At 48.8% G+C, this 25,184-nt stretch overlaps 1 protein-coding gene across 6 annotated transcripts in view; it reads left to right on the top strand.

Moving 5' to 3' along the window:
* Positions 1-25,184, top strand: part of ST3GAL3 (ST3 beta-galactoside alpha-2,3-sialyltransferase 3) — a 494,104-nt gene that overhangs the window by 316,085 nt on the left and 152,835 nt on the right. For all 6 annotated transcript variants that reach the window (XM_088455666.1, XM_088455665.1, XM_088455668.1 and 3 more), the window contains one exon: positions 16,632-16,724. In XM_088455666.1, the coding sequence (XP_088311792.1) occupies positions 16,632-16,724 (93 nt within the window). The remainder of the gene's footprint in view (positions 1-16,631; positions 16,725-25,184) is intronic.

Here is a 25,184-nt window from a genome sequence, read left to right as displayed (position 1 = left end):
TGCTGAGCCACATGCTACTACAGGCGATGCTGAGTCACATGCAACTAAGGGCCATGCTGAGTCACATGCAACTAAGGGCCATGCTGAGTCACATGCAACTAAGGGCCATGCTGAGTCACATGCAACTAAGGGCCATGCTGAGCCTCATGCTACTACAGGCGATGCTGAGTCACTTGCAACTAAGGGCCATGCTGAGTCACATGCTACTATGGGCCATGCTGAGTCACATGCAACTAAGGGCCATGCTGAGTCACATGCAACTAAGGGCCATGCTGAGTCACATGCAACTAAGGGCCATGCTGAGTCACATGCAACTAAGGGCCATGCTGAGTCACATGCAACTAAGGGCGATGCTGAGTCACATGCAAATAAGGGCCATGCTGAGTCACATGCAACTAAGGGCCATGCTGAGCCACATGCAACTAAGGGCCATGCTGAGTCACATGCAACTAAGGGCCTTGCTGAGTCACATGCAACTAAGGGCCATGCTGAGTCACATGCAAATAAGGGCGATGCTGAGTCACATGCTACTATGGGCGATGCTGAGTCACATGCAACTAAGGGCCATGCTGAGTCACATGCTACTACAGGCGATGCTGAGCCAAATGCAACTAAGGGCCATGCTGAGTCACATGCAACTAAGGGCCATGCTGAGTCACATGCAACTAAGGGCCATGCTGAGTCACATGCAACTACGGGAGATGCTGAGTCACATGCAACTACGGGCCATACTGAGTCACATGCAGCTAAGGGCCATGCTGAGCCACATGCAACTAAGGGCCATGCTGAGTCACATGCTACTACGGGCGATGCTGAGTCACATGCAACTAAGGGCCATGCTGAGCCACATGCTACTACAGGCGATGCTGAGTCACATGCAACTAAGGGCCATGCTGAGTCACATGCAACTAAGGGCCATGCTGAGTCACATGCAACTAAGGGCCATGCTGAGTCACTTGCTACTACGGGCGATGCTGAGTCACATGCTACTACGGGCGATGCTGAGTCACATGCAACTAAGGGCCATGCTGAGCCACATGCAACTAAGGGCCATGCTGAGTCACATGCAACTAAGGGCCATGCTGAGTCACATGCTACTACGGGCGATGCTGAGTCACATGCAACTAAGGGCCATGCTGAGTCACATGCTACTACGGGCCATGCTGAGCCACATGCAACTAAGGGCCATGCTGAGTCACATGCAACTAAGGGCCAGGCTGAGTCACATGCAACTAAGGGCCATGCTGAGTCACTTGCTACTACGGGCGATGCTGAGTCACATGCTACTACGGGCGATGCTGAGTCACATGCAACTAAGGGCCATGCTGAGTCACATGCAACTAAGGGCCATGCTGAGTCACATGCAACTAAGGGCCATGCTGAGCCACATGCAAGTAAGGGCCATGCTGAGTCACATGCTACTACGGGCCATGCTGAGCCACATGCAACTAAGGGCCATGCTGAGTCACATGCAACTAAGGGCCATGCTGAGTCACATGCAACTAAGGGCCATGCTGAGTCACATGCTACTGCGGGCGATGCTGAGTCACATGCAACTAAGGGCCATGCTGAGTCACATGCAACTAAGGGCCATGCTGAGTCACATGCAACTAAGGGCCATGCTGAGTCACATGCAACTAAAGGCCATGCGGAGTCACATGCAACTACGGGCCATGCTGAGTCACATGCAACTAAGGGCCATGCTGAGTCACTTGCAACTAAGGGCCATGCTGAGTCACATGCAACTAAGGGCCATGCTGAGTGACATGCAACTAAGGGCCATGCTGAGTGACATGCAACTAAGGGCCATGCTGAGTCACATGCAACTAAGGGCCATGCTGAGTCACATGCAACTACGGGCCATGCTGAATCACATGCAACTAAGGGCCATGCTGAGTCACATGCAACTAAGGGCTATGCTGAGTCACATGCAACTACGGGCGATGCTGAGTCGCATGCTACTATGGGCCATGCTGAGTCACATGCAAATAAGGGCCATGCTGAGTCACATGCTACTACAGGCGATGCTGAGTCACATGCAACTAAGGGCCATGCTGAGCCACATGCAACTAAGGGCCATGCTGAGTCACATGCTACTACAGGCGATGCTGAGCCAAATGCAACTAAGGGCCATGCTGAGTCACATGCAACTAAGGGCCATGCTGAGTCACATGCAACTAAGGGCCATGCTGAGTCACATGCAACTAAGGGCCATGCTGAGCCACATGCTACTACAGGCGATGCTGAGTCACATGCAACTAAGGGCCATGCTGAGTCACATGCAACTAAGGGCCATGCTGAGTCACATGCAACTAAGGGCCATGCTGAGCCACATGCTACTACAGACGATGCTGAGTCACTTGCAACTAAGGGCCATGCTGAGTCACATGCTACTATGGGCCATGCTGAGTCACATGCAAATAAGGGCCATGCTGAGTCACATGCAACTAAGGGCCATGCTGAGTCACATGCAACTAAGGGCCATGCTGAGTCACTTGCTACTACGGGCGATGCTGAGTCACATGCTACTACGGGCGATGCTGAGTCACATGCAACTAAGGGCCATGCTGAGCCACATGCAACTAAGGGCCATGCTGAGTCACATGCAACTAAGGGCCATGCTGAGTCACATGCAACTAAGGGCCATGCTGAGTCACATGCAACTAAGGGCCATGCTGAGCCACATGCAAGTAAGGGCCATGCTGAGTCACATGCTACTACGGGCCATGCTGAGCCACATGCAACTAAGGGCCATGCTGAGTCACATGCAACTAAGGGCCATGCTGAGTCACATGCAACTAAGGGCCATGCTGAGTCACATGCTACTACGGGCCATGCTGAGTCACATGCAACTAAGGGCCATGCTGAGTCACATGCAACTAAGGGACATGCTGAGTCACATGCAACTACGGGCGATGCTGAGTCACATGCAACTAAGGGCGATGCTGAGTCACATGCAACTAAGGGCCATGCTGAGTCACTTGCTACTACGGGCCATGCTGAGCCACATGCAACTAAGGGCCATGCTGAGCCACATGCAACTAAGGGCCATGCTGAGCCTCGTGCAACTAAGGGCCATGCTGAGTCACGTGCTACTACGGGCGATGCTGAGTCACGTGCAACTAAGGGCCATGCTGAGCCACATGCTACTACAGGCGATGCTGAGTCACATGCAACTAAGGGCCATGCTGAGTGACATGCAACTAAGGGCCATGCTGAGTCACATGCAACTAAGGGCCATGCTGAGTGACATGCAACTAAGGGCCATGCTGAGTCACATGCAACTAAGGGCCATGCTGAGTCACATGCAACTAAGGGCCATGCTGAGTCACATGCAACTAAGGGCCATGCTGAGTCACATGCAACTACGGGCCATGCTGAATCACATGCAACTAAGAGCCATGCTGAGTCACATGCAACTAAGGGCCATGCTGAGTCACATGCAACTACGGGCGATGCTGAGTCGCATGCTACTATGGGCCATGCTGAGTCGCATGCAAATAAGGGCCATGCTGAGTCACATGCTACTACAGGCGATGCTGAGTCACATGCAACTAAGGGCCATGCTGAGTCACATGCTACTACAGGCGATGCTGAGCCAAATGCAACTAAGGGCCATGCTGAGTCACATGCAACTAAGGGCCATGCTGAGTCACATGCAACTAAGGGCCATGCTGAGTCACATGCAACTAAGGGCCATGCTGAGTCACATGCAACTAAGGGCCATGCTGAGTCACATGCAACTAAGGGCCATGCTGAGCCACATGCTACTACAGGCGATGCTGAGTCACATGCAACTAAGGGCCATGCTGAGTCACATGCAACTAAGGGCCATGCTGAGTCACATGCAACTAAGGGCCATGCTGAGTCACATGCAACTAAGGGCCATGCTGAGCCACATGCTACTACAGGCCATGCTGAGTCACTTGCAACTAAGGGCCATGCTGAGTCACATGCTACTATGGGCCATGCTGAGTCACATGCAAATAAGGGCCATGCTGAGTCACATGCAACTAAGGGCCATGCTGAGTCACATGCAACTAAGGGCCATGCTGAGTCACATGCAACTAAGGGCCATGCTGAGCCACATGCTACTACAGGCGATGCTGAGTCACATGCAACTAAGGGCCATGCTGAGTCACATGCAACTAAGGGCCATGCTGAGTCACATGCAACTAAGGGCCATGCTGAGTCACATGCAACTAAGGGCCATGCTGAGTCACATGCAACTAAGGGCGATGCTGAGTCACATGCAAATAAGGGCCATGCTGAGTCACATGCAACTAAGGGCCATGCTGAGCCACATGCAACTAAGGGCCATGCTGAGTCACATGCAACTAAGGGCCTTGCTGAGTCACATGCAACTAAGGGCCATGCTGAGTCACATGCAAATAAGGGCGATGCTGAGTCACATGCTACTATAGGCGATGCTGAGTCACATGCAACTAAGGGCCATGCTGAGTCACATGCTACTACAGGCGATGCTGAGCCAAATGCAACTAAGGGCCATGCTGAGTCACATGCTACTAAGGGCCATGCTGAGTCACATGCAACTAAGGGCCATGCTGAGTCACATGCAACTAAGGGCCATGCTGAGTCACATGCAACTAAGGGCCATGCTGAGTCACATGCAACTAAGGGCCATGCTGAGTCACATGCAACTACGGGAGATGCTGAGTCACATGCAACTACGGGCCATGCTGAGTCACATGCAGCTAAGGGCCATGCTGAGCCACATGCAACTAAGGGCCATGCTGAGTCACATGCTACTACGGGCGATGCTGAGTCACATGCAACTAAGGGCCATGCTGAGCCACATGCTACTACAGGCGATGCTGAGTCACATGCAACTAAGGGCCATGCTGAGTCACATGCAACTAAGGGCCATGCTGAGTCACATGCAACTAAGGGCCATGCTGAGTCACTTGCTACTACGGGCGATGCTGAGTCACATGCTACTACGGGCGATGCTGAGTCACATGCAACTAAGGGCCATGCTGAGTCACATGCAACTAAGGGCCATGCTGAGTCACATGCTACTACGGGCGATGCTGAGTCACATGCAACTAAGGGCCATGCTGAGTCACATGCTACTACGGGCCATGCTGAGCCACATGCTACTACGGGCGATGCTGAGTCACATGCAACTAAGGGCAATGCTGAGTCACATGCAACTAAGGGCCATGCTGAGTCACATGCAACTAAGAGCCATGCTGAGTCACTTGCAACTAAGGGCCATGCTGAGTCACATGCAACTAAGGGCCATGCTGAGTCACATGCAACTACGGGCGATGCTGAGTCACATGCAACTAAGGGCGATGCTGAGTCACATGCAACTAAGGGCCATGCTGAGTCACTTGCTACTACGGGCCATGCTGAGTCACATGCAACTAAGGGCCATGCTGAGCCACGTGCAACTAAGGGCCATGCTGAGTCACGTGCTACTACGGGCGATGCTGAGTCACATGCAACTAAGGGCCATGCTGAGCCACATGCTACTACAGGCGATGCTGAGTCACATGCAACTAAGGGCCATGCTGAGTCACATGCAACTAAGGGCCATGCTGAGTCACATGCAACTAAGGGCCATGCTGAGTCACATGCAACTAAGGGCCATGCTGAGTCACATGCAACTAAGGGCCATGCTGAGTCACATGCAACTAAGGGCCATGCTGAGTCACATGCAAATAAGGGCCATGCTGAGTCACATGCAACTAAGGGCCATGCTGAGCCACATGCAACTAAGGGCCATGCTGAGTCACATGCAACTAAGGGCCTTGCTGAGTCACATGCAACTAAGGGCCATGCTGAGTCACATGCAAATAAGGGCGATGCTGAGTCACATGCTACTATAGGTGATGCTGAGTCACATGCAACTAAGGGCCATGCTGAGTCACATGCTACTACAGGCGATGCTGAGCCAAATGCAACTAAGGGCCATGCTGAGTCACATGCAACTAAGGGCCATGCTGAGTCACATGCAACTAAGGGCCATGCTGAGTCACATGCAACTAAGGGCCATGCTGAGTCACATGCAACTAAGGGCCATGCTGAGTCACATGCAACTAAGGGCCATGCTGAGTCACATGCAACTACGGGAGATGCTGAGTCACATGCAACTACGGGCCATGCTGAGTCACATGCAGCTAAGGGCCATGCTGAGCCACATGCAACTAAGGGCCATGCTGAGTCACATGCTACTACGGGCGATGCTGAGTCACATGCAACTAAGGGCCATGCTGAGCCACATGCTACTACAGGCGATGCTGAGTCACATGCAACTAAGGGCCATGCTGAGTCACATGCAACTAAGGGCCATGCTGAGTCACATGCAACTAAGGGCCATGCTGAGTCACTTGCTACTACGGGCGATGCTGAGTCACATGCTACTACGGGCGATGCTGAGTCACATGCAACTAAGGGCCATGCTGAGCCACATGCAACTAAGGGCCATGCTGAGCCACATGCAACTAAGGGCCATGCTGAGTCACATGCAACTAAGGGCCATGCTGAGTCACATGCTACTACGGGCGATGCTGAGTCACATGCAACTAAGGGCCATGCTGAGTCACATGCTACTACGGGCCATGCTGAGCCACATGCTACTACAGGCGATGCTGAGTCACATGCAACTAAGGGCAATGCTGAGTGACATGCAACTAAGGGCCATGCTGAGTCACATGCAACTAAGAGCCATGCTGAGTCACTTGCAACTAAGGGCCATGCTGAGTCACATGCAACTACGGGCGATGCTGAGTCACATGCAACTAAGGGCGATGCTGAGTCACATGCAACTAAGGGCCATGCTGAGTCACTTGCTACTACGGGCCATGCTGAGTCACGTGCAACTAAGGGCCATGCTGAGCCACGTGCAACTAAGGGCCATGCTGAGTCACATGCTACTACGGGCGATGCTGAGTCACGTGCAACTAAGGGCCATGCTGAGCCACATGCTACTACAGGCGATGCTGAGTCACATGCAACTAAGGGCCATGCTGAGTCACATGCAACTAAGGGCCATGCTGAGTCACATGCAACTAAGGGCCATGCTGTGTCACTTGCTACTACGGGCCATGCTGAGGCACATGCTACTACAGGCGATGCTGAGTCACATGCAACTAAGGGCAATGCTGAGTCACATGCAACTAAGGGCCATGCTGAGTCACATGCAACTAAGGGCCATGCTGTGTCACTTGCTACTACGGGCGATGCTGAGTCACATGCTACTACGGGCGATGTTGAGTCACATGCAACTAAGGGCCATGCTGAGCCACATGCAACTAAGGGCCATGCTGAGTCACATGCAACTAAGGGCCATGCTGAGTCACATGCTACTACGGGCGATGCTGAGTCACATGCAACTAAGGGCCATGCTGAGTCACATGCAACTAAGGGCCATGCTGAGTCACATGCAACTAAGGGCCATGCTGAGTCACATGCAACTAAGGGCCATGCTGAGCCACATGCAACTAAGGGCCATGCTGAGTCACATGCTACTACAGGCCATGCTGAGTCACATGCTACTACGGGCCATGCTGAGTCACTTGCAACTAAGGGCCATGCTGAGTCACATGCTACTACGGGCGATGCTGAGTCACATGCAACTAAGAGCCATGCTGAGTCACTTGCAACTAAGGGCCATGCTGAGTCACATGCTACTATGGGCCATGCTGAGTCACTTGCAACTAAGGGCCATGCTGAGTCACATGCTACTACGGGCCATGCTGAGTCACATGCAACTAAGGGCCATGCTGAGTCACATGCTACTACGGGCGATGCTGAGTCACATGCAACTAAGAGCCATGCTGAGTCACTTGCAACTAAGGGCCATGCTGAGTCACATGCAACTAAGGGCCATGCTGAGTCACATGCTACTACAGGCGATGCTGAGTCACATGCAACTAAGGGCCATGCTGAGTCACATGCTACTACGGGCGATGTTGAGTCACATGCTACTACGGGCGATGTTGAGTCACATGCTACTACAGGCAATGCTGAGTCACATGCATCTAAGGGCCATGCTGAGTCACATGCTTCTACAGGCAATGCTGAGTCACATGCAACTACGGGCGATGTTGAGTCACATGCTACTATGGATGATGCTGAGTCACATGCAAATATAGGCAGTGGCTGCATCCTTGGACACTATTACTGACCCCAATACCATGGTTTTGTTGGGCAACCTGAGGGCAATGCTGAGTCATACTCCACTATGGATGATGCTGAGTAATATGCAACTACAGCCGATGACGAGTCTTACGCTGCTACGGGCGATGCCAAGTCATACTTCACTACAGGCGATGCAGAGTCATACGCAACTATGGGCGATGCTGAGTCATACGCAACTATGGGCGATGCTGAGTGATACACGACTATTGGCAATGCTGAGTCATACATGACTATAGACGATGCTGAGTCATACATGACTATAGGCGATGCTGAGTCATACACGACTAAGGCCAGTGCTGATTCATACATGACTATGGACAATGCTGAGTCATACATGACTATGGGCGATGCTGAGTCATACATGACTATGGACGATGCTGAGTCATACATGACTATGGACGATGCTGAATCATACATGACTATGGACGATGCTGAGTCATACGTGACTATGGACGATGTTGAGTCATACACGACTATAGGCGATGCTGAGTCATACATGACTATGGATGATGCTGAGTCATACATGACTATGGGTGATGCTGAGTCATACATGACTATAGATGATGCTGAGTCATACATGACTATGGGCAATGCTGAGTCATACACAACTATGGACGATGCTGAGTCATACATGAATATGGATGATGCTGAGTCATACACAGCTATAGGCGATGCTGAGTCATACATGAATATGGACGATGCTGAGTCATACATGACTATGGACGATGCTGAGTCATACATGACTATAGGCGATGCTGAGTCATACATGACTATGGATGATGCTGAGTCATACATGACTATGAGTACTGACAATGCTGAGTCATACATGAGTACTAACGATGCTGAGTCATACATGAGTACTGATGATGTTGAGTCATACATGAGTACTGACAATACTGAGTCATACAGGAGTACAAACGATGCTGAGTCATACATGACTATGGGCGATGCTACTAAGGATGATGCGGAATCATGCGTGACTGCGGGTGATGTTGAGTCATACACGACCTCGTTTTGTAGGCATGCCAACGTCAGGGTCTTCTGATGCAGATTTCTTGGCCCCGGCAGATCAGTTTCGGCGGCTATTCTGAGTAAGCTTAGGCTTACTCAAATTGCCGATGATGATCCGATCCTGGACATTGCACTTGGATGTGCAGTGCTGGCAGTGGGCATCTGTTGCCTTCAAACGCCTCCTGTGACAATAGCATATTTTGAGTATTTGGACGCAGCTGCTGTGCCTTTAGTCTACAACTCAGAATCAGGCCCTTTTTCAATAAAAACCATTTCATATATTTATTGATCAAAATTATCCAACATAAAACTTTATTTCGTGGAAAAAATATGTGACCCTCAGTAACTGGTGTGACCTCCCCCCCCTTAAGCAACAATGATTTCACATCGGAGTGCTTTAACTCATGGATGTTGGCAGGCTTTATTGCATGAACCCCCCCACTCCAGGTCCTACCACAACATTTCTTTCAGCCATTCCAAAACACAAAATTAATTCTGCTTCAACCATTTGTTTTGTAGACCTGTTTACAGTCATTGTATGGCTGCAAGACCCACTGTCTGGTACAATCCAGAATTCATAGCTCCATCAATGATGGCAACCCCCAAACCATGATACTGCCGCCATTAGGCTTCACGGTTGAGATGAGGATCTTATGTTGCTATATAGTCTTTGGTTTTATCACAGTATGCTCTTTTCTATTTAATACAAAGCTCTATTTTAGACTCATCTGTCCACAAATCATTCTTCCTGGCTCCTCCATGCTGTCTTTATCAAGCTTTAATTGGGCAGCAATCTTTTTCTTAGGGAGTAGTGGCTTCCTCTCTGCTATCTTCCCATGTATATTATTTTCGCTCAGTTTTGTCTGATGGACTCAAGAACATAGGCATTAGCCAGTGCAAGAGAATTGCCGGCAGATCCCCTGACGTAACCCTGGGGTTCTTTGTGATCTCCTTTTATATTATATGCATTGTTCTTAGAGGAGAGTAACATTTGTGTTGTATTTTCACCATTTGTATCCAGGGACCATGGATTGGTGAAGCCCAAAGCTTTTTTTTTTTGGGGGGGGGGGTCTATGTATCAAGCTGTTTTTTAAATAAAATTATGAAAAAACTGCAGTGTCTGCATAATTTTATATACTAATGGTACAGTGACAGAGATACCATAGAAATCTCCAGCAAAGTGCTAATTAGCACTTCAGATCGCAGTCCCTATTATTATCAATGGGGACTACGATCTGACCCCTATGTAGCAAATTCCCCAAAAAACACAGTGTAGTATAAACTACTGTAAGCCTATGGAGGCTAAAGGGCATCCACTACACGATTTTAGCAGGCGATTGAACGATAACGACGTCGTTATCGTTCAATCGTTTAAAAATCGTTTATAAATCGTGCAGTGTTTGGTCGTTAACGATCAACGATGCGCGCTCCCGCTGGTCGTTTGATCGTCTCGTCAGTCGACCAAACATACAGATCAATTTCACTTGATCTATTAAAGATCGTTTGCAAATCGTTCAGACTGAAAGATAAAATGTCAAGGGAAAAAATCAGGATCTGACCTAGGACGTAAAGTCTGCGGTTTACTGTATGTTTTATATATATTTTTTAATAGGACAGGGTCTATCCACCTGTGTTTTATTTGATTTACATTATTAAGCTTTATTTCTATTTATGGTTTAGATTAAGGGTGCTAAATAAGCGGACCTCCAGCTGTTGTTGAACTACACATCCCAGCGAAGATCTAACACAGTTAAGATCACATCCATGCAGAAATTTTAAAGGGTTCACAAACTTGGTAGCACCAACTTTTCATATGTATTACTGTCACATGGGGGCTTCTCTCATATTTTAAAAAGTCCAGCCAGGCTGGTTAAACTCACAGAACATTTAATATTTTGCACAGCACAATGAGACACAGGACACAGCCGCAGGAAGCATGCGATCCATACCGTTGACACGTAAACACGCTGGCCATTATTTCCCATGGAAGGGAATGCGTGACTGAAACTGATTACAGGTACTCTTGTACATTAAATAAAATGCAGCTGCATCCATTTCTTCTTTGTCGCCATAAATCAAAAACTGCATAGCAGAATCTCTGTCCAAACCTCACCATTTAATGGATCGCTTAGATTTCACTTTTAGTTTGCAAGGCCAAACAGTTCTGTGTTGTGACATAATGATGAACATTCAGGTTAAGGACTGATGTTTTTCTCCACTATGCCGCGAGGATTCCTTCCGTGCGTAGTTAACCCTCGCCATCCCGACGGTCGGATTGTTGGTCGGAATATGACACGTTCACTCCTGCTCTGCTTCCCGAGCCAAACCACATATTGGATTTTGGAAGACCCCAGATTGTTGAGTCACATTGGGGTCTATTCATTATGTTAATTATCGGGGTCAGAGTGGACCCCGATAATTAACATACTAACTCGCTGCGTGCACCGGAGCAATTCATCATTGCTCCGGCACGAATACAGTTTATCCGAAAATCAGCTGTCACCCCTGAAGTGGCTTGGCAGTGCTAGTGTGCCTGCGTGAACTCTAGGACAAAGCCCCGACGTCCGGTGGAAGGAGCCGGACCATGGCGGAGGGATCCAAAAAGGACCCCTCTTCACAACCCAGAACTCCTTTCCATAGGGAAGGCGCAGGGTGAGCGCCAAGTGCAGGAGCACACGCCATCTCAACATGGCGATTGCTCCCGCAGTCAAGCTATGAAGATGTATTGTATTTTCGGAGCTTGATGAATTTCTGTCCCTAAATTAGTGTATGGGGACAGCAAGTCACATCAGGAGAGGAAGGTAAGCAGGAGATATCTGTGATACTAGTGTATGGGGACAGCGGCCATTCCGGGAGAGGAAGGTAAGTAGGAGATATCTGTGATACTAGTGTATGGGGACAGCGGGCCACATCGGGAGAGGAAGGTAAGCAGGAGATATCTGTGATACTAGCGTATGGGGACAGCCGGCCATTCCGCCAGAGGAAGGTAACCAGGAGATATCTGTGATACTAGTTTATGGGGACAGTGGGTCATTCCAGGAGAGGAAGGTAAGCAGCAGATATCTGTGATACTAGTGTATGGGGACAGCGGGCCATTCCCGGGAGAGAAAGGTAAGTAGGAGATATCTGTGATACTAGTGTATGGGGACAGTGGGTCATTCCAGGAGAGGAAGGTAAGCAGGAGATATCTGTGATACTAGTGTATGGGGACAGTGGGTAATTCCAGGAGAGGAAGGTAAGCAGCAGATATCTGTGATACTAGTGTATGGGGACAGCGGGCCATTCCCGGGAGAGAAAGGTAAGTAGGAGATATCTGTGATACTAGTGTATGGGGACAGCGGGCCATTCCCGGGAGAGAAAGGTAAGTAGGAGATATCTGTGATACTAGTGTATGGGGACAGCGGGCCACATCGGGAGAGAAAGGTAAGCAGGAGATATCTGTGATACTAGTGTATAGGGACAGTGGGTAATTCCCGGGAGAGAAAGGTAAGTAGGAGATATCTGTGATACTAGTGTATGGGGACAGCGGGCCATTCCCGGGAGAGGAAGGTAAGCAGGATATATCTGTGATACTAGTGTATGGGGACAGAGGGCCACATCGGGAGAGGAAGGTAAGCAGGAGATATCTGTGATATTTCCTGCATTACCTTTATGGTGAAATGTCCCAAAACGTAATTTCTATAAAAGCAGGTGAAATGCTTTTGTAAAAAGGAAGTGATAATGAATAGACCCCATTGAGAGATAAGCCAGCATGATGCTTGTGTAAGAACTTTCGGTGCAAATATAAGTAATATCTCATTAAATTTCCTGTTTTCCATGCATCCAAGATAACTTTACAGAACCTATTGTATTCTTGTATCGTATTGTAACTGGAATGCACGTATTTGAAGCCTATAACACTGCTAATTATATTTGATGGTTTCATTGCTAAATTCCATGACTTTAAAGAGTTTCTACCGTAGCGCAACACTTCTTTTTATATTCCTATCACTTTGCATCTGGATGTTCCGTCAAGCAAGCGATTTGAGATACATTCCAGCTGTCACCAACGAGTCTCAACTGTCCTTCCCTTTCTGCCCAGAACTCCTGGAATGGTAATGATAGTGAAATACTATCTGCCTTCATAGGAGATATGTATGTACATAATAATAATACTACAGGAGAAATAGAAGCATGTGAAAGTCTGACATATATCGCAACGCAACCACAGTTTATGTGTCAGTGACTAACAGATCTTCATCTCTGTATAGATTCTGCCCCCATTCACTAAATCCTGAATATTGGACCCAATCTTCTCCCACAATGAAGGTCTCCTCTGACATTCTTAACAGATGGAGTAGCCTTTATAGCAATTTAATTAGTACACCACAGGGCAAATATCATAGCATGTCAGAGCTCATCTCCAGTAACGTCACTGGAATAGGTATAATAACTTTATCTTATTGTATCTTAATTTGAGGACCAATTGTTGCTGAAATAGAAACTGTATAGGGTACACACAATATTAATGCTGTACAAATCCAGATTTAGGGGCATATGTATCAAGCCGGGTCTCGCGCATGCGCATGACGGAGCCGGCTCCGTCGTGCGCATGCGCTCTTGGCCACCATCGACCCGGTTGCGAGCGCACAGCGCTTGTGACCGGGTCTGAATCAGGGCCCGAGTTTGAGAACCTGTGTTCTAGAATGCTGCTCAGTCTGTCCGCTCGCGATAAAGTAGCATGGGGGACATAGATGTTTAAAATAGGCTACGTAACGTTTCTCCTTTGTGCGCATTTCATCCATGCAAACACAAAGGTCAGCCTCTTCCAACAAGCACTAAAGCTGCATACACACGTAACGATTTTGTTACCAATGATTTTATGAACGATTTTCTGTCAGATTATCTGTCAGATTTTTTAAAGTGTAATAAATGATTTTTTGAACTACAAATGATTTTTGTAACTTCCTTTAATGAAAATCGTTCAGTTGGTCAGTCAGAATGAACTACAAATGGGAACGCGCATGAACGATAATAGTTCATCGTTACAACTCAGAAACTGAACGATTTTTTTCAATGATTGAACGATAACGACGTCATTAGTAGTAAAATCGTTCAAAAAATCGTTACGTGTGTATGCACCTTAACACAGGGATATAAGTTTTTGCAGAATTGTGCTGAATGATAATGAGCCCCTAGGACACCAACTGCTATAAAGTCTCAGTGACATTTTTTGTGCAGTCAAAGGAAACAATTGAAATTAGATGATACAGCTACATTTAACAACAAATATCTTGAACGTTTAGTAAGCAGATATCAGATGTGCATAATGTGACTGTTTCAGGGCCCTCCCTGAGCTGAGATGCGTAACTAGGCAAGAATAATAAACTAAGGGCCGTATGCAATTAGTTTCGCATCCGCGATACTTTTCAGCCTGCCGGACTTTTCGCCTACATCGCGTGTTTTGGACGCAAAAAGTTTTCGTGTGGCCCCCCCCCCACCCCCCTCCGCTATTCGCAGTATTCAGTTGTAACGAAACTAAAACAGGCTAAAAGTGCTGTCAGAGATGGGGAAATCAGCCTGACACCCCCCGAAAAGATGCACTAACATTGGGGATCAGTATAGATGTCCCCAATTAGCCCCCCTGGAGCTATTTGGGGTACTTAAGTGCTTTCAATTGCCTCTATAGCGACTTTGCGCAAGTGGTGAAGAATAGCATTAAGCTGTTTTTTTTGAGAAAATAAGTAGTCCTGTCACATTTGGGGTACTTGAAAACGGGTGCAAGCATGGTTTAAAATCGCAAAAGTGAAGTTTTAAGTGACGTCAAAAATGCACCTTCAGCAAGCACCTGCAAACAAAAAAACACCTCCCCCATACTTGCAGACCCACCAAAAGTATTTTTCGCTACTTTTTATGTGTGTACCCCCACTTTGTATTTTTTTTCGCCCCCATTTTCAAAGCAATTATTTTTGGGTGTTCCTCTTTTTTTTTTTTTTACGCAGTTATCCTTTGGGGGGCTGTCCCAAGGGTGCAGAGTGGTTTCCGCACCTTTGCATCCCAAAATCGCAATTCTGCACTATTTTCCGCCTGCTATGAATCTTTTTCGCCTATTGCAGTGCATTGACTTTCCGCGTACACGAAAAGTCTTTGAATACGGCGATACTTTTCCGCCTGGCGAAGTGATGTCATCTGCGATACTTTTCCGCAGATTCCAACTTTTTGCCGCTAATAGAATACGGGACTAAGCGTGGGGTGCGCGGGCTTTACACGGACTGTTTGGTTATAACTATTTATATACAGCTTACATGTGGCAGTGACATAAGTTCTCATACCTTTCAGCGGTTGCACTACAGAAGGTGTGTACTGTCAGCAGTTATAGGAAACATAAGTGAGGGTCAAACACAGTGACCTAATGCACTTAATGCGCTTCGTGTGCGGCCCTTTACCCTTAATCTCAGTAACAAATTAAAACCGTAAATTTAATTCTGGGTGACCGAGTTTTGCACCAGGTTTCGGAACTTAGGGGTAAGGCTGGAACAGATGCAATGTAATTATACAGGGAGGTTTTAATCTGTCAAACTGTAGCGTTTGTTGTTTTTATTGGGGTACACTACAGTACAGCATACTCAGTAGCCAGTGAGTTGCAGGCAGCCACAAGATTTCAACGACTTCTCTGTATTTAAAAGCAGCAATTTTTAAAAAAAGATAAATCCTGGTTTTGCCTTTTTAAGAAACGCTGCTTACAATATAGCAGCTAATTCGCCGAAATCGCAACTGTCTGCATTTCGCGGTCTATTACATATACCCCATTATCTTGAGACACAAGAATACACAACAGCTTTGCAACACATTGCTGTGCAACAGGACCTTGCCTGAATAATCCGTACCTTTAATGAAGTAATCAGGGATCTCATAGCTCTTTATGGTAGTTGAGGGAGAGAGACCACGCGATACCCACTGTACGTGCCACCTCTTCAGAACTCTGATGCGCCATTGGCACCAGGATACCTCTCTGCGTAGGGGATGTTGGGTGATACGGAAGTCGGCTGCTGCAGGCACCCACTGCCCAGCCATTCTATATTGTCCTGGTGAAGCTTAGCAGGGTATAATGAAGCAAAGAATAAGAGCATAATACAGTAATGGGCAGCGGCTGGCAGATGAAGGCTGGATGGGCCGCCTGTTTCCTATCTCTGCCTGTGCTAAGTAGGAAATTACAAACACTTATGTGCAAAATAAATACTATTCGCTGCTCCATATAGAGTAAATGATCCTTTTTTGATCTAGTTATTACTAGTCAATGAAAATAATAATTTCTACCATTTAACACAAGTTGCTACAGTATACTCCATGGTCTAGAGAGAAATGTTGCCCTTATTATATGTGAATATATTTAATGGATTGCTTGTACTAGATGTGATGGAGTAATCTCTACCTCTGTTGTGACATCTTTTGCTTTCGTATTTGTTTTCTAGATCGGCAGAACTTGCAACACGGTACGCAAACTTCTCTGAGGGCGTCTGCAAACCGGGCTACGCTTCCGCGATGATGGCGGCCATCTTCCCAAAGTAGGTGGCGCTGCAAATAATTGCTTTGTTGTCTGAGTGTATTCGCGCAACAGTCAGCTACCCAGAATGCATCTTTAGCCACCTCACATATTCATGAATGATCCTGGTTGAGTAAGGATGTGGGACAGTCTTTGGCTGAAGTATGGCAGTATGCGCTGAACCATCGTAGTGTGACTTTCTGGGTATTCAGAGCTGCTGCAGAATACCAGTTAAGGTAAGTCACACCTCTATAGGAGCACACGCTTGGGCAAGACTTCTTAGCAGCCAATATCGCCAGGCAGCTGCTGCTCCACTACTATTTTATTATTAAATTGGGAATCAGTATGAAATACCGCCGGCCGCATCCCGATCGTGGATAGGTAAGTACTAACTAACCTAACCCTCCTTAGGGGTGCCTAACCCTAACCTCCCCCCAAGTGCCTAACCCTAAACCCCCCTCTAAGTGCCAAACCCTAACCCCCCCTTCCCCGCTGCCTAAACCTAAGTCCCCTGGTGGGGGTGCCTAGCCCTAAGTCCCCCCCCCGGGGGTTGCCTAACCCTCCCTCCCCCTAGCCTAGCCCTCCCGGGGGGGTGCCTAACCCTAAGTCCCCCCCAGGTGCCCTAAACCTAACCCTCCCCCGCCCGCGGCTGTCCGCTCGTGGCGCCCGGCATCCCTTCGATCGGGATGCCGGGCGCCAGTCTCCCGGCGTCAGGGAAATGTCAGGCGTCTACATCTAGACGCCCGGCATTTTACCCTCGCCGTGATATGACAGTCTGGAAGCCGGCTGCCGGTATTAAGGCAGCCGGCTTCCCCATTGTATACCCTAAATTGCGGCGATAGAACAACTTATAGGGCTGCGACGATTGGCAAAACTCTTTGTGATGACCTGGTCCTATTCCAGTTTGCTCATTTCTTGTAGGGAGGTAATGTCCATGTTTATTGAAGCAGTAAGCACTAACGCATTTCAGGGTGTATCACGCATTTCAATAGAATAAAATGAAAAGCAGGTATCCCTGTAGGCATAATAATATTTAATGCAATTAATGCTACATGTATTAAAATGCACCAATTACGTAATTTTAATTATTTTATCACGCGCTGTCTGCGTTTGCTCACTTTTTTTCATGGCGTGCAAGTAATATATCACAAGACCAGATGTGCAGGGTTGGTGGTGGTGTTTCTGTATTAGGAACATAATATTGGGAGAACATGTTGGGTTACCTCACATATGTCAGATTATTAGTACAAGTAGTTACTGTGGTGCCTGGACTCAGAGACACATATACCTCACATACGTGCTATTGTGCAATACCGAGGAAGTGGTGTCTGTAATGAGGTTGGAGCGGATTGCTATCACATTTCTCACGGGGTGACGGAGACTGTGAGAATGGGGCTCATCATTCACTCTCTTAGTTTGCGGCAGATATAGAATGAAAGGGATTCTGTTTCCAATATTCTACGAGCTTTGCTCTGTGACCCTCTATAACGTGGGTCCTCTCCGCAATACAAAGATTTAGGAGGCTCATTCACTCCCTCAGTGGTATTTAGTAATCTCATCCTACAAGATATGTATCAGACCACAGACCTAATTGTTAGGGGGTCTCATATCCTGCACCAGACAAGTCAAACAAAAGCCCCCTCTCTTCTCTGTATATGGCTCTCTGTGTAGCCGCCTTGGTGAAGAAATACAGTCAGAGGGGATCCCGAGGGATTGATTCTCTCTCTTGTTGATGGATAATTGTATCCAACAGTGATGGATTCTTTCTGAGTTTACAGATCGTAAAATGCATGTATCTTTGTGTATAGAGAGAAAATATGTGTTTTTGTTATATCATATATACTATATATAGTTGTAATGTTTCTTTTTCTACATCAGGGTCCATAGGGTATCCACAGGATACCTTGGGGTATAGGTGATGACGTCAGGCATCGGGCACCATAGAGTTAAGTTTTCAGCCTCCCAGGATGCACTAGGGTCCCCCTCCTATACCCCGCCCCCAAGCCAAGGCATCTCAGTTTCATTTGGTGCCCGGCCGGAGTCGGATGCACCTGTTAGAAGGGGGGCTAAGAATAGCCCCTGAAGTTTCTTCAATGCAGCTGTGGCTGCACATCTGGAAGTACAGCATGGACAGTCAGTGCTGACGTCCATACCGTCTTCCCTACACCCCCGCCGGTACCAGAACGCCGGTACCGATCCTGGAATGCTGGTAAGCATCTGGGGTCACAGCTAGCAGTGACCCCAGATGTTTGGGACCATGGCCCGATCCAAGGGGGCAGCAGGTAAGCAGCGGGGTCCCGCGGTGGGACCCTGCTGAAACATGGTCCAGAGTCCCCAGGCAGGGGGCTCCCTGGGGACTGGCTGCAGCGTGAAGCCAGGTACCTAACCTGCGCTTCCACTACCCCCCTGGTACAGCGGACCGCGGCTGAGCGGCAGCGCTGCGGCGTCCCAGGGGTTAATTGCATGCCAAGGGAGCGCACCTTCCCTGTAGCACAGACGGCGCCTCCCCCGCTGCACACAGCCCTCTCTGCACTTGCTGACTGGCCCTGTGGCAGCGCTCCTCCCCCAGGCCGGCCTCCTCTATGCTCTTCGGTGGCCATCTTTACAAGCGCATGGTGAACGCTGCTTTAAGCTTGGAAGTGGTGGCATCGCGGTCTGGGTCCCCCGGCATACCTCTCCTCCGTTTGGTTCAGGTCTGTGTATGCAGCGCTGTGTCCTACCAGGCTCTGTGTTTGCGTAGTTGATTATCAGCGCTGTTAGTACAGGAATTGATTTTCTTTGCATTGTATGTGACTTCTGCTAGCGCTGCTGCCTGTACTTTAATTTTCTACTGTCAGCCTTTTCACTGTCCCTGATCTTTTTCTGCTAAAGCCCTTGCGGTGCGGTGATTGCAGGGTGGTCTCACACTATACTACGAGTATCAGTGAGAGGGGTCACATACTTACCATCATGTCTGAGAGTGACTTTCCTCTCCAGCTTTTGTGTACTACGTGCAAGGTACCTATAGCGGAGGGGGAAGGTAGCGCGGAGGGGCTATGTCGGCAGTGTTATTTATTGGCGCGGCCAATTACTGTCACAGCCCCGGTACAGGAGCCGCCCTGGGCTTGTTTCGCTAAAGCGCTTACAACCCTCGTGGGCCAGTTAGCTCCGCAGCCTGCGTTCTCACAGATGGGTTTGTCCCAGCAGTCGGTGTTGTCGTCACCCATGCAGGGTTTCCCGAGACAATTGATGGTACCCCACAGTCTCCCTATTTCCCCTCCCCAAGTCTCTCAGGAGCCTGCATGGGTTAATTCTCTGACAAGTTCTGTACAGCACTTGTCGGACGTGTTACAAGGGGAGTCTGTGTTGAGGCCGCATAAGCGGCCGGTGGCGTCTATGTCTGCTCCTTATGAGGATGACGACGTGACGTCCGATGATGGGGAGATTCTGGATCTTTCAGACCAGGAACCTCTCCGTACTAAAGAGTCGGCCGCTAGGTCCAAGGTATATATTCCTGGCCTTATTCGGGCAGTCCGCACAGCTTTAGTGATTGAGGATGAAAATCCTCCGGTGTCAAAATCTAAATATGCCTTTTTTAAGGATATTAAGGGTGACGCCACAGTGTTTCCTCTTTCGGGTCAGTTAGTAGACCATTTAGAGGAGGCGTGGAAACATCCGGGCAAACGGTAGCAGCCTCAGAGGCGCTTGGCGGTGGCTTATCCGTTTGCGGATAATTATTTTTCTAAGTGGGAATCCCCTCCACAGGTGGATTCTCATGTGACACGCCTAGTCCGCAGTGCCACATTGCCCATGCCCTCCATGTCTTCATTGAAGGATGCTACGGACCGTACAGTAGAGATTTGCCTAAAGTCCGTTTATTCCCTTGCGGGGGTGGGGGGCAGCTAGGCCGGCTATGGCCATTTGTTGGGTAGCCAGAGCTGTGGAGCGCTGGGCTGATAATGTGGAGGCGTCTTTCGATTCCGACTGTTCGGCTGAACAGACCAAGTTGATAGGCAATCTCCGGGACTCGGCCACTTATATCAATGAGGCGGCCTTGGATATCAGTACCCTGGCGTCTCGGATTTCTTCGGCGGCTGTCGCTGCTCGTCGCACCTTATGGTTGCGATCTTGGAAGGCGGACGCTGATTCCAAGAAGGGCTTGGAAGCTTTGCCTTTCAATGGAGAAGTCCTCTTTGGTCCGGATCTGGACAAAATCGTAGCCACGCTGGCGGCAGCCAAATCGGCATGTCTTCCGTCTGCTGCAGTTCCTTCCGGTTCAGGTACGTCGTCCTTTCGGCCTTACAGGGCCCAGGGTGGGCCTAAGACGCAGGCTGGCCCCAAAAAATCGGCCAAGCCCCGGAAACAGGCCTGGAGTACCAGACGTCCGGCCCCTAAGCCCGATGACAAGCCTGCGGCCTGACGGTCCGGGCCTCCCTTTGGGGGATCCCAAAGTGGGAGGCCATCTGCTGCAGTTCGCCCAGTGTCGGTCGGTTACCACGACAGACACTTGGGTTTTCGAGGTGGTTTCTTACGGGTACGCCATCTCCTTTCGGCACAGGCCCCCGTGTCGATTCTTCACCACGGGTCTTCCATCAGACCGGAACAAAGCCGTGGAACTGCGGAAGGTTTTGCACACTATGCTCCAGGCTGGAGTTATAGTGCCTGTTCCATTCTCCCAGAGGGGCCAGGGTTTCTATTCCAATCTGTTTTTGGTGCAGAAACCCAATGGGTCGTATCGTCCGATCCTCAACCTCAAAGCACTCAACAAGTCTTTGCGGGTGCCGAGGTTTCGGATGGAGACCCTATGGTCCATCATTCTGGCGTTGGAACCTGGGGATTACATGGTGTCGTTGGACATACAGGACGCTTACCTGCATGTCCCTATTCTTTTACACCATCAACAGTTCCTCAGGTTTGCAATCCGCAACGACCACCTTCAGTTCCGGGCGTTACCTTTTGGGCTGGCAACAGCATCACGTGTATTCACCAAGGTGATGGCGGTCATGGCGGCTTCCCTGCGGCTGCAGGGAGTCCGCATGTTACCGTACTTGGACGACCTTCTGTTGGTGGCAGGATCTCCAGACCTCCTTCTACGCCACTTGGACCTGACCATTGCGGTACTGCAACGGCACGGCTGGTTGATAAACTGGCAGAAGTCCACCCTGATCCCGTCTCAGAGGATTCTGCACCTCGGAGCCTTATTGGACTGCGGACAGCAAAGGATCTTTGTGACGGGGGAAAAGATCTCTGCCTTGCAGTTGAGGGTGCGCAGTTGTCTGCAGAATCGCCGTGTGTCTCTGCACTCGGCGATGAGGTTACTGGGCTCCATGGTGTCGGTATTCGACATGGTGGAATATGCCCAGTTTCACTCCAGATATCTGCAGCAATAGATCCTGTCCAAATGGAATGGACTGCCTCAGAGTCTAAAATCCCAGACGATGGTGCTTACTCCAGAGGTTCGCCTGTCCCTAGCCTGGTGGTTGCAGACGACCTATCTCAACAGGGGTCGTCCGTTCTGGGTGGCGAATTGGGTCCTGTTGGGCTCAGTGGACCTCAAATGGCTGACAGCTAAAACTATTTTCCTTCTGGCCATTGCTTCGGCCAGACGTGTTTCTGACTTAGGGGCTCTCTCCTGTAGACCCCCTTTTCTGATTTTATATAGGAACAGGGCGGTGCTGCGCACTCGTCCTGGTTTCCTTCCTAAAGTTGTTTCCAGTTTTCACATCAACGAGGAAATCGTTGTGACAGCTTTTAACTCACCTGATCTTTCAGTGGGTGAGGCCACTTTGGATGTTGTGCGGGCCTTAAGGATTTATGTTGACCGCACTTCTTTGTTTAGGAAGTCGGACGCCTTGTTTGTCCTCTATGGCTTCCGTAAAAAGGGTTGGCCTGCTTCAAGGCAGACTTTGGCAGGCTGGATTCGTATGGCCATTTCAGAAGCTTATCTTCATGAAGGCCTTCCAGTTCTTTCCTCTGTGAGGGCTCATTCCACTAGGTCTGTGGGTCCTTCGTGGGCTGCTCGACGTGGTGCCTCTGCAGTCCAGATCTGCAAGGCTGCCACATGGTCCTCGGTCCATACCTTTGTGAGGTATTACGCGTTTGACACCTTTGCCTCTCAGGATGCTTCCTTCGGGCGGCGGATTCTCCTTTCAGCACAGGAGCATCCCCACCTTTAAAGGATACTGCTTTGGAACATCCCCAAGGTATCCTGTGGATACCCTATGGACCCTGATGTAGAAAATATGAGATATGGTAAGAACTTACCTTTGTTAGCTCTATTTCTACGAAGTCCATAGGGTTCCACAGGACTCCCGCCCTGTCGCACCTGTGCTGCAGATGGGCTTTACTCTGGTCACCGGTTTTTCCGTCTCCCTCTGGTGAGAATGTGATTCTTGTGTGTGTCCAGATCTTTTTTCTCTCTCTTCCTTCTCCTCCTCCGGCCTATGGCTTGGTACGTAACTGAGATGCCTTGGCTCGGGGGCGGGGTATAGGAGGGGGACCCTAGTGCATCCTGGGAGGCTGAAAACTTAACTCTATGGTGCCCGATGCCTGACGTCATCACCTATACCCCAAGGTATCCTGTGGAACCCTATGGTCTTCGTAGAAATAGAGATAACAAAGGTAAGTTCTTACCATATCTCATATTTGATTTTTTGAAAATCTATTTTTATTTTATTGAATACAGAAAAAAGAAGGCATACAAACAGCATTCAGCCAATATAGACAATAGTACATATCAGTGGTCGAAGTGGGAATTTTATAGTGGGGGTATGGAAAATCTAAGGTTGCACTTATGTGCGCACCGAAGGCACGCATGCACCGGAAAAGGGTGCGTGTCCTTGCGACGCGCTCTTTTTCAGTAGTATAGTGTACCACACCGTTGTACCCCTTATACACATTATGCCACTCAATAGTAGTGTCCCTATACAATGCCTACAGTAGTAGTGTCCTTTATGCAATGCCCACAGTAGTTGTGCCCTTATACAATGCCCACAGTTGTAGTGCCCTTATACAATGCCCCCTATGCAGTGCCCACAGTAGTAGTGCTCTTTATACAATGCCCACAGTAGTAGTGCTCCTTATAGTAGTGACCCCTATACATTGCCCCACAGTAGTAGTGCCCTTATACAATGTACACAGTAGTAGTGCCCCTAAGCAGCGCCGCTGGTAGTAGTGCCCCCTATACAATGCCCACAGTAATAGTGCTCTCTATACAATGCCCACAGTAGTAGTGCCCCTTGTAATAGTGCCCCCTATTCATTGCCTACAAGAATAACAGTGCCCCCAATACATTGGCAACAATAATAGTGCCCCTTGTATTAGTGCCCAGAGTAACAGTGCCCATATTAATGCCCCTTGTAGTAGTGACCCTTTGTAGTAGTGCCCATAGTACTGGTAGTGCCCACAGTAGTAGTAGTAGTGCCCCTTGTAGGAGCGCCCACAGTAGCAGTAGTGCCCCTTGAAGTAGTGCCCATAGTAGTAGCAGTAGTGCCGCTTGAAGTAGTGCCCATAGTAGTAGTAATAGTAATGCCCTTTGAAGTAGTGCCCATAGTAGTAGTAATAGTAATGCCCTTTGAAGTAGTGCCCATAGTAGTAGTAATAGTAGTGCCCTTTGAAGTAGTGCCCATAGTAGTAGTAATAGTAATGCCCTTTGAAGTAGTGCCCATAGTAGTAGTAATAGTAGTGCCCTTTGAAGTAGTGCCCATAGTAGTAGTAATAGTAGTGCCCTTTGAAGTAGTGCCCATAGTAGTAGTAATAGTAGTGCTCTTTGAAGTAGTGCCCATAGTAGTAGTAATAGTAATGCCCTTTGAAGTAGTGCCCATAGTAGTAGTAATAGTAGTGCCCTTTGAAGTAGTGCCCATAGTAGTAGTAATAGTAGTGCCCTTTGAAGTAGTGCCCATAGTAGTAGTAATAGTAGTGCCCTTTGAAGTAGTGCCCATAGTAGTAGTAATAGTAGTGCTCTTTGAAGTAGTGCCCATAGTAGTAGTAATAGTAGTGCCCATAGTAGTAGTAATAGTAATGCCCTTTGAAGTAGTGCCCATAGTAGTAGTAATAGTAATGCCCTTTGAAGTAGTGCCCATAGTAGTAGTAATAGTAGTGCCCATAGTAGTAGTAATAGTAATGCCCTTTGAAGTAGTGCCCATAGTAGTAGTAATAGTAATGCCCTTTGAAGTAGTGCCCATAGTAGTAGTAATAGTAGTGCCCATAGTAGTAGTTCCCCTTGAAGTAGAGCCCCATTACACATAAACACACATAAAAACATACTTACGTGAAGCCCTGCTCCAGTGCCCGCCGCCGTCCGCCAGCTCCTCGGTCTGCACTGTGGGAGAGGACTCCCACAGTACACAGTGCATAGTCCTCTCCCGTCAGCTCCGCGCTCTGCACTGTGGGAGAGGAAGAGACGTCATGGAGATGTCATGACGTCTCTCCCCAACACGCACTGCAGGAGCCGGGAGGCGGAGTTCAGGAGTGAGCTCCATCCTCCGGCTGCAGGGAAGGAGAC

The sequence above is a fragment of the Taudactylus pleione genome, unplaced genomic scaffold (assembly GCF_031769625.1).
Source record: "Taudactylus pleione unplaced genomic scaffold, aTauple2 ptg000662l, whole genome shotgun sequence".
In the NCBI taxonomy this organism is placed as follows: Eukaryota; Metazoa; Chordata; class Amphibia; order Anura; family Myobatrachidae; genus Taudactylus; species Taudactylus pleione.
Note: the sequence above shows the minus strand (reverse complement) of the source record. Positions and strands in the feature narration are given on the sequence as shown.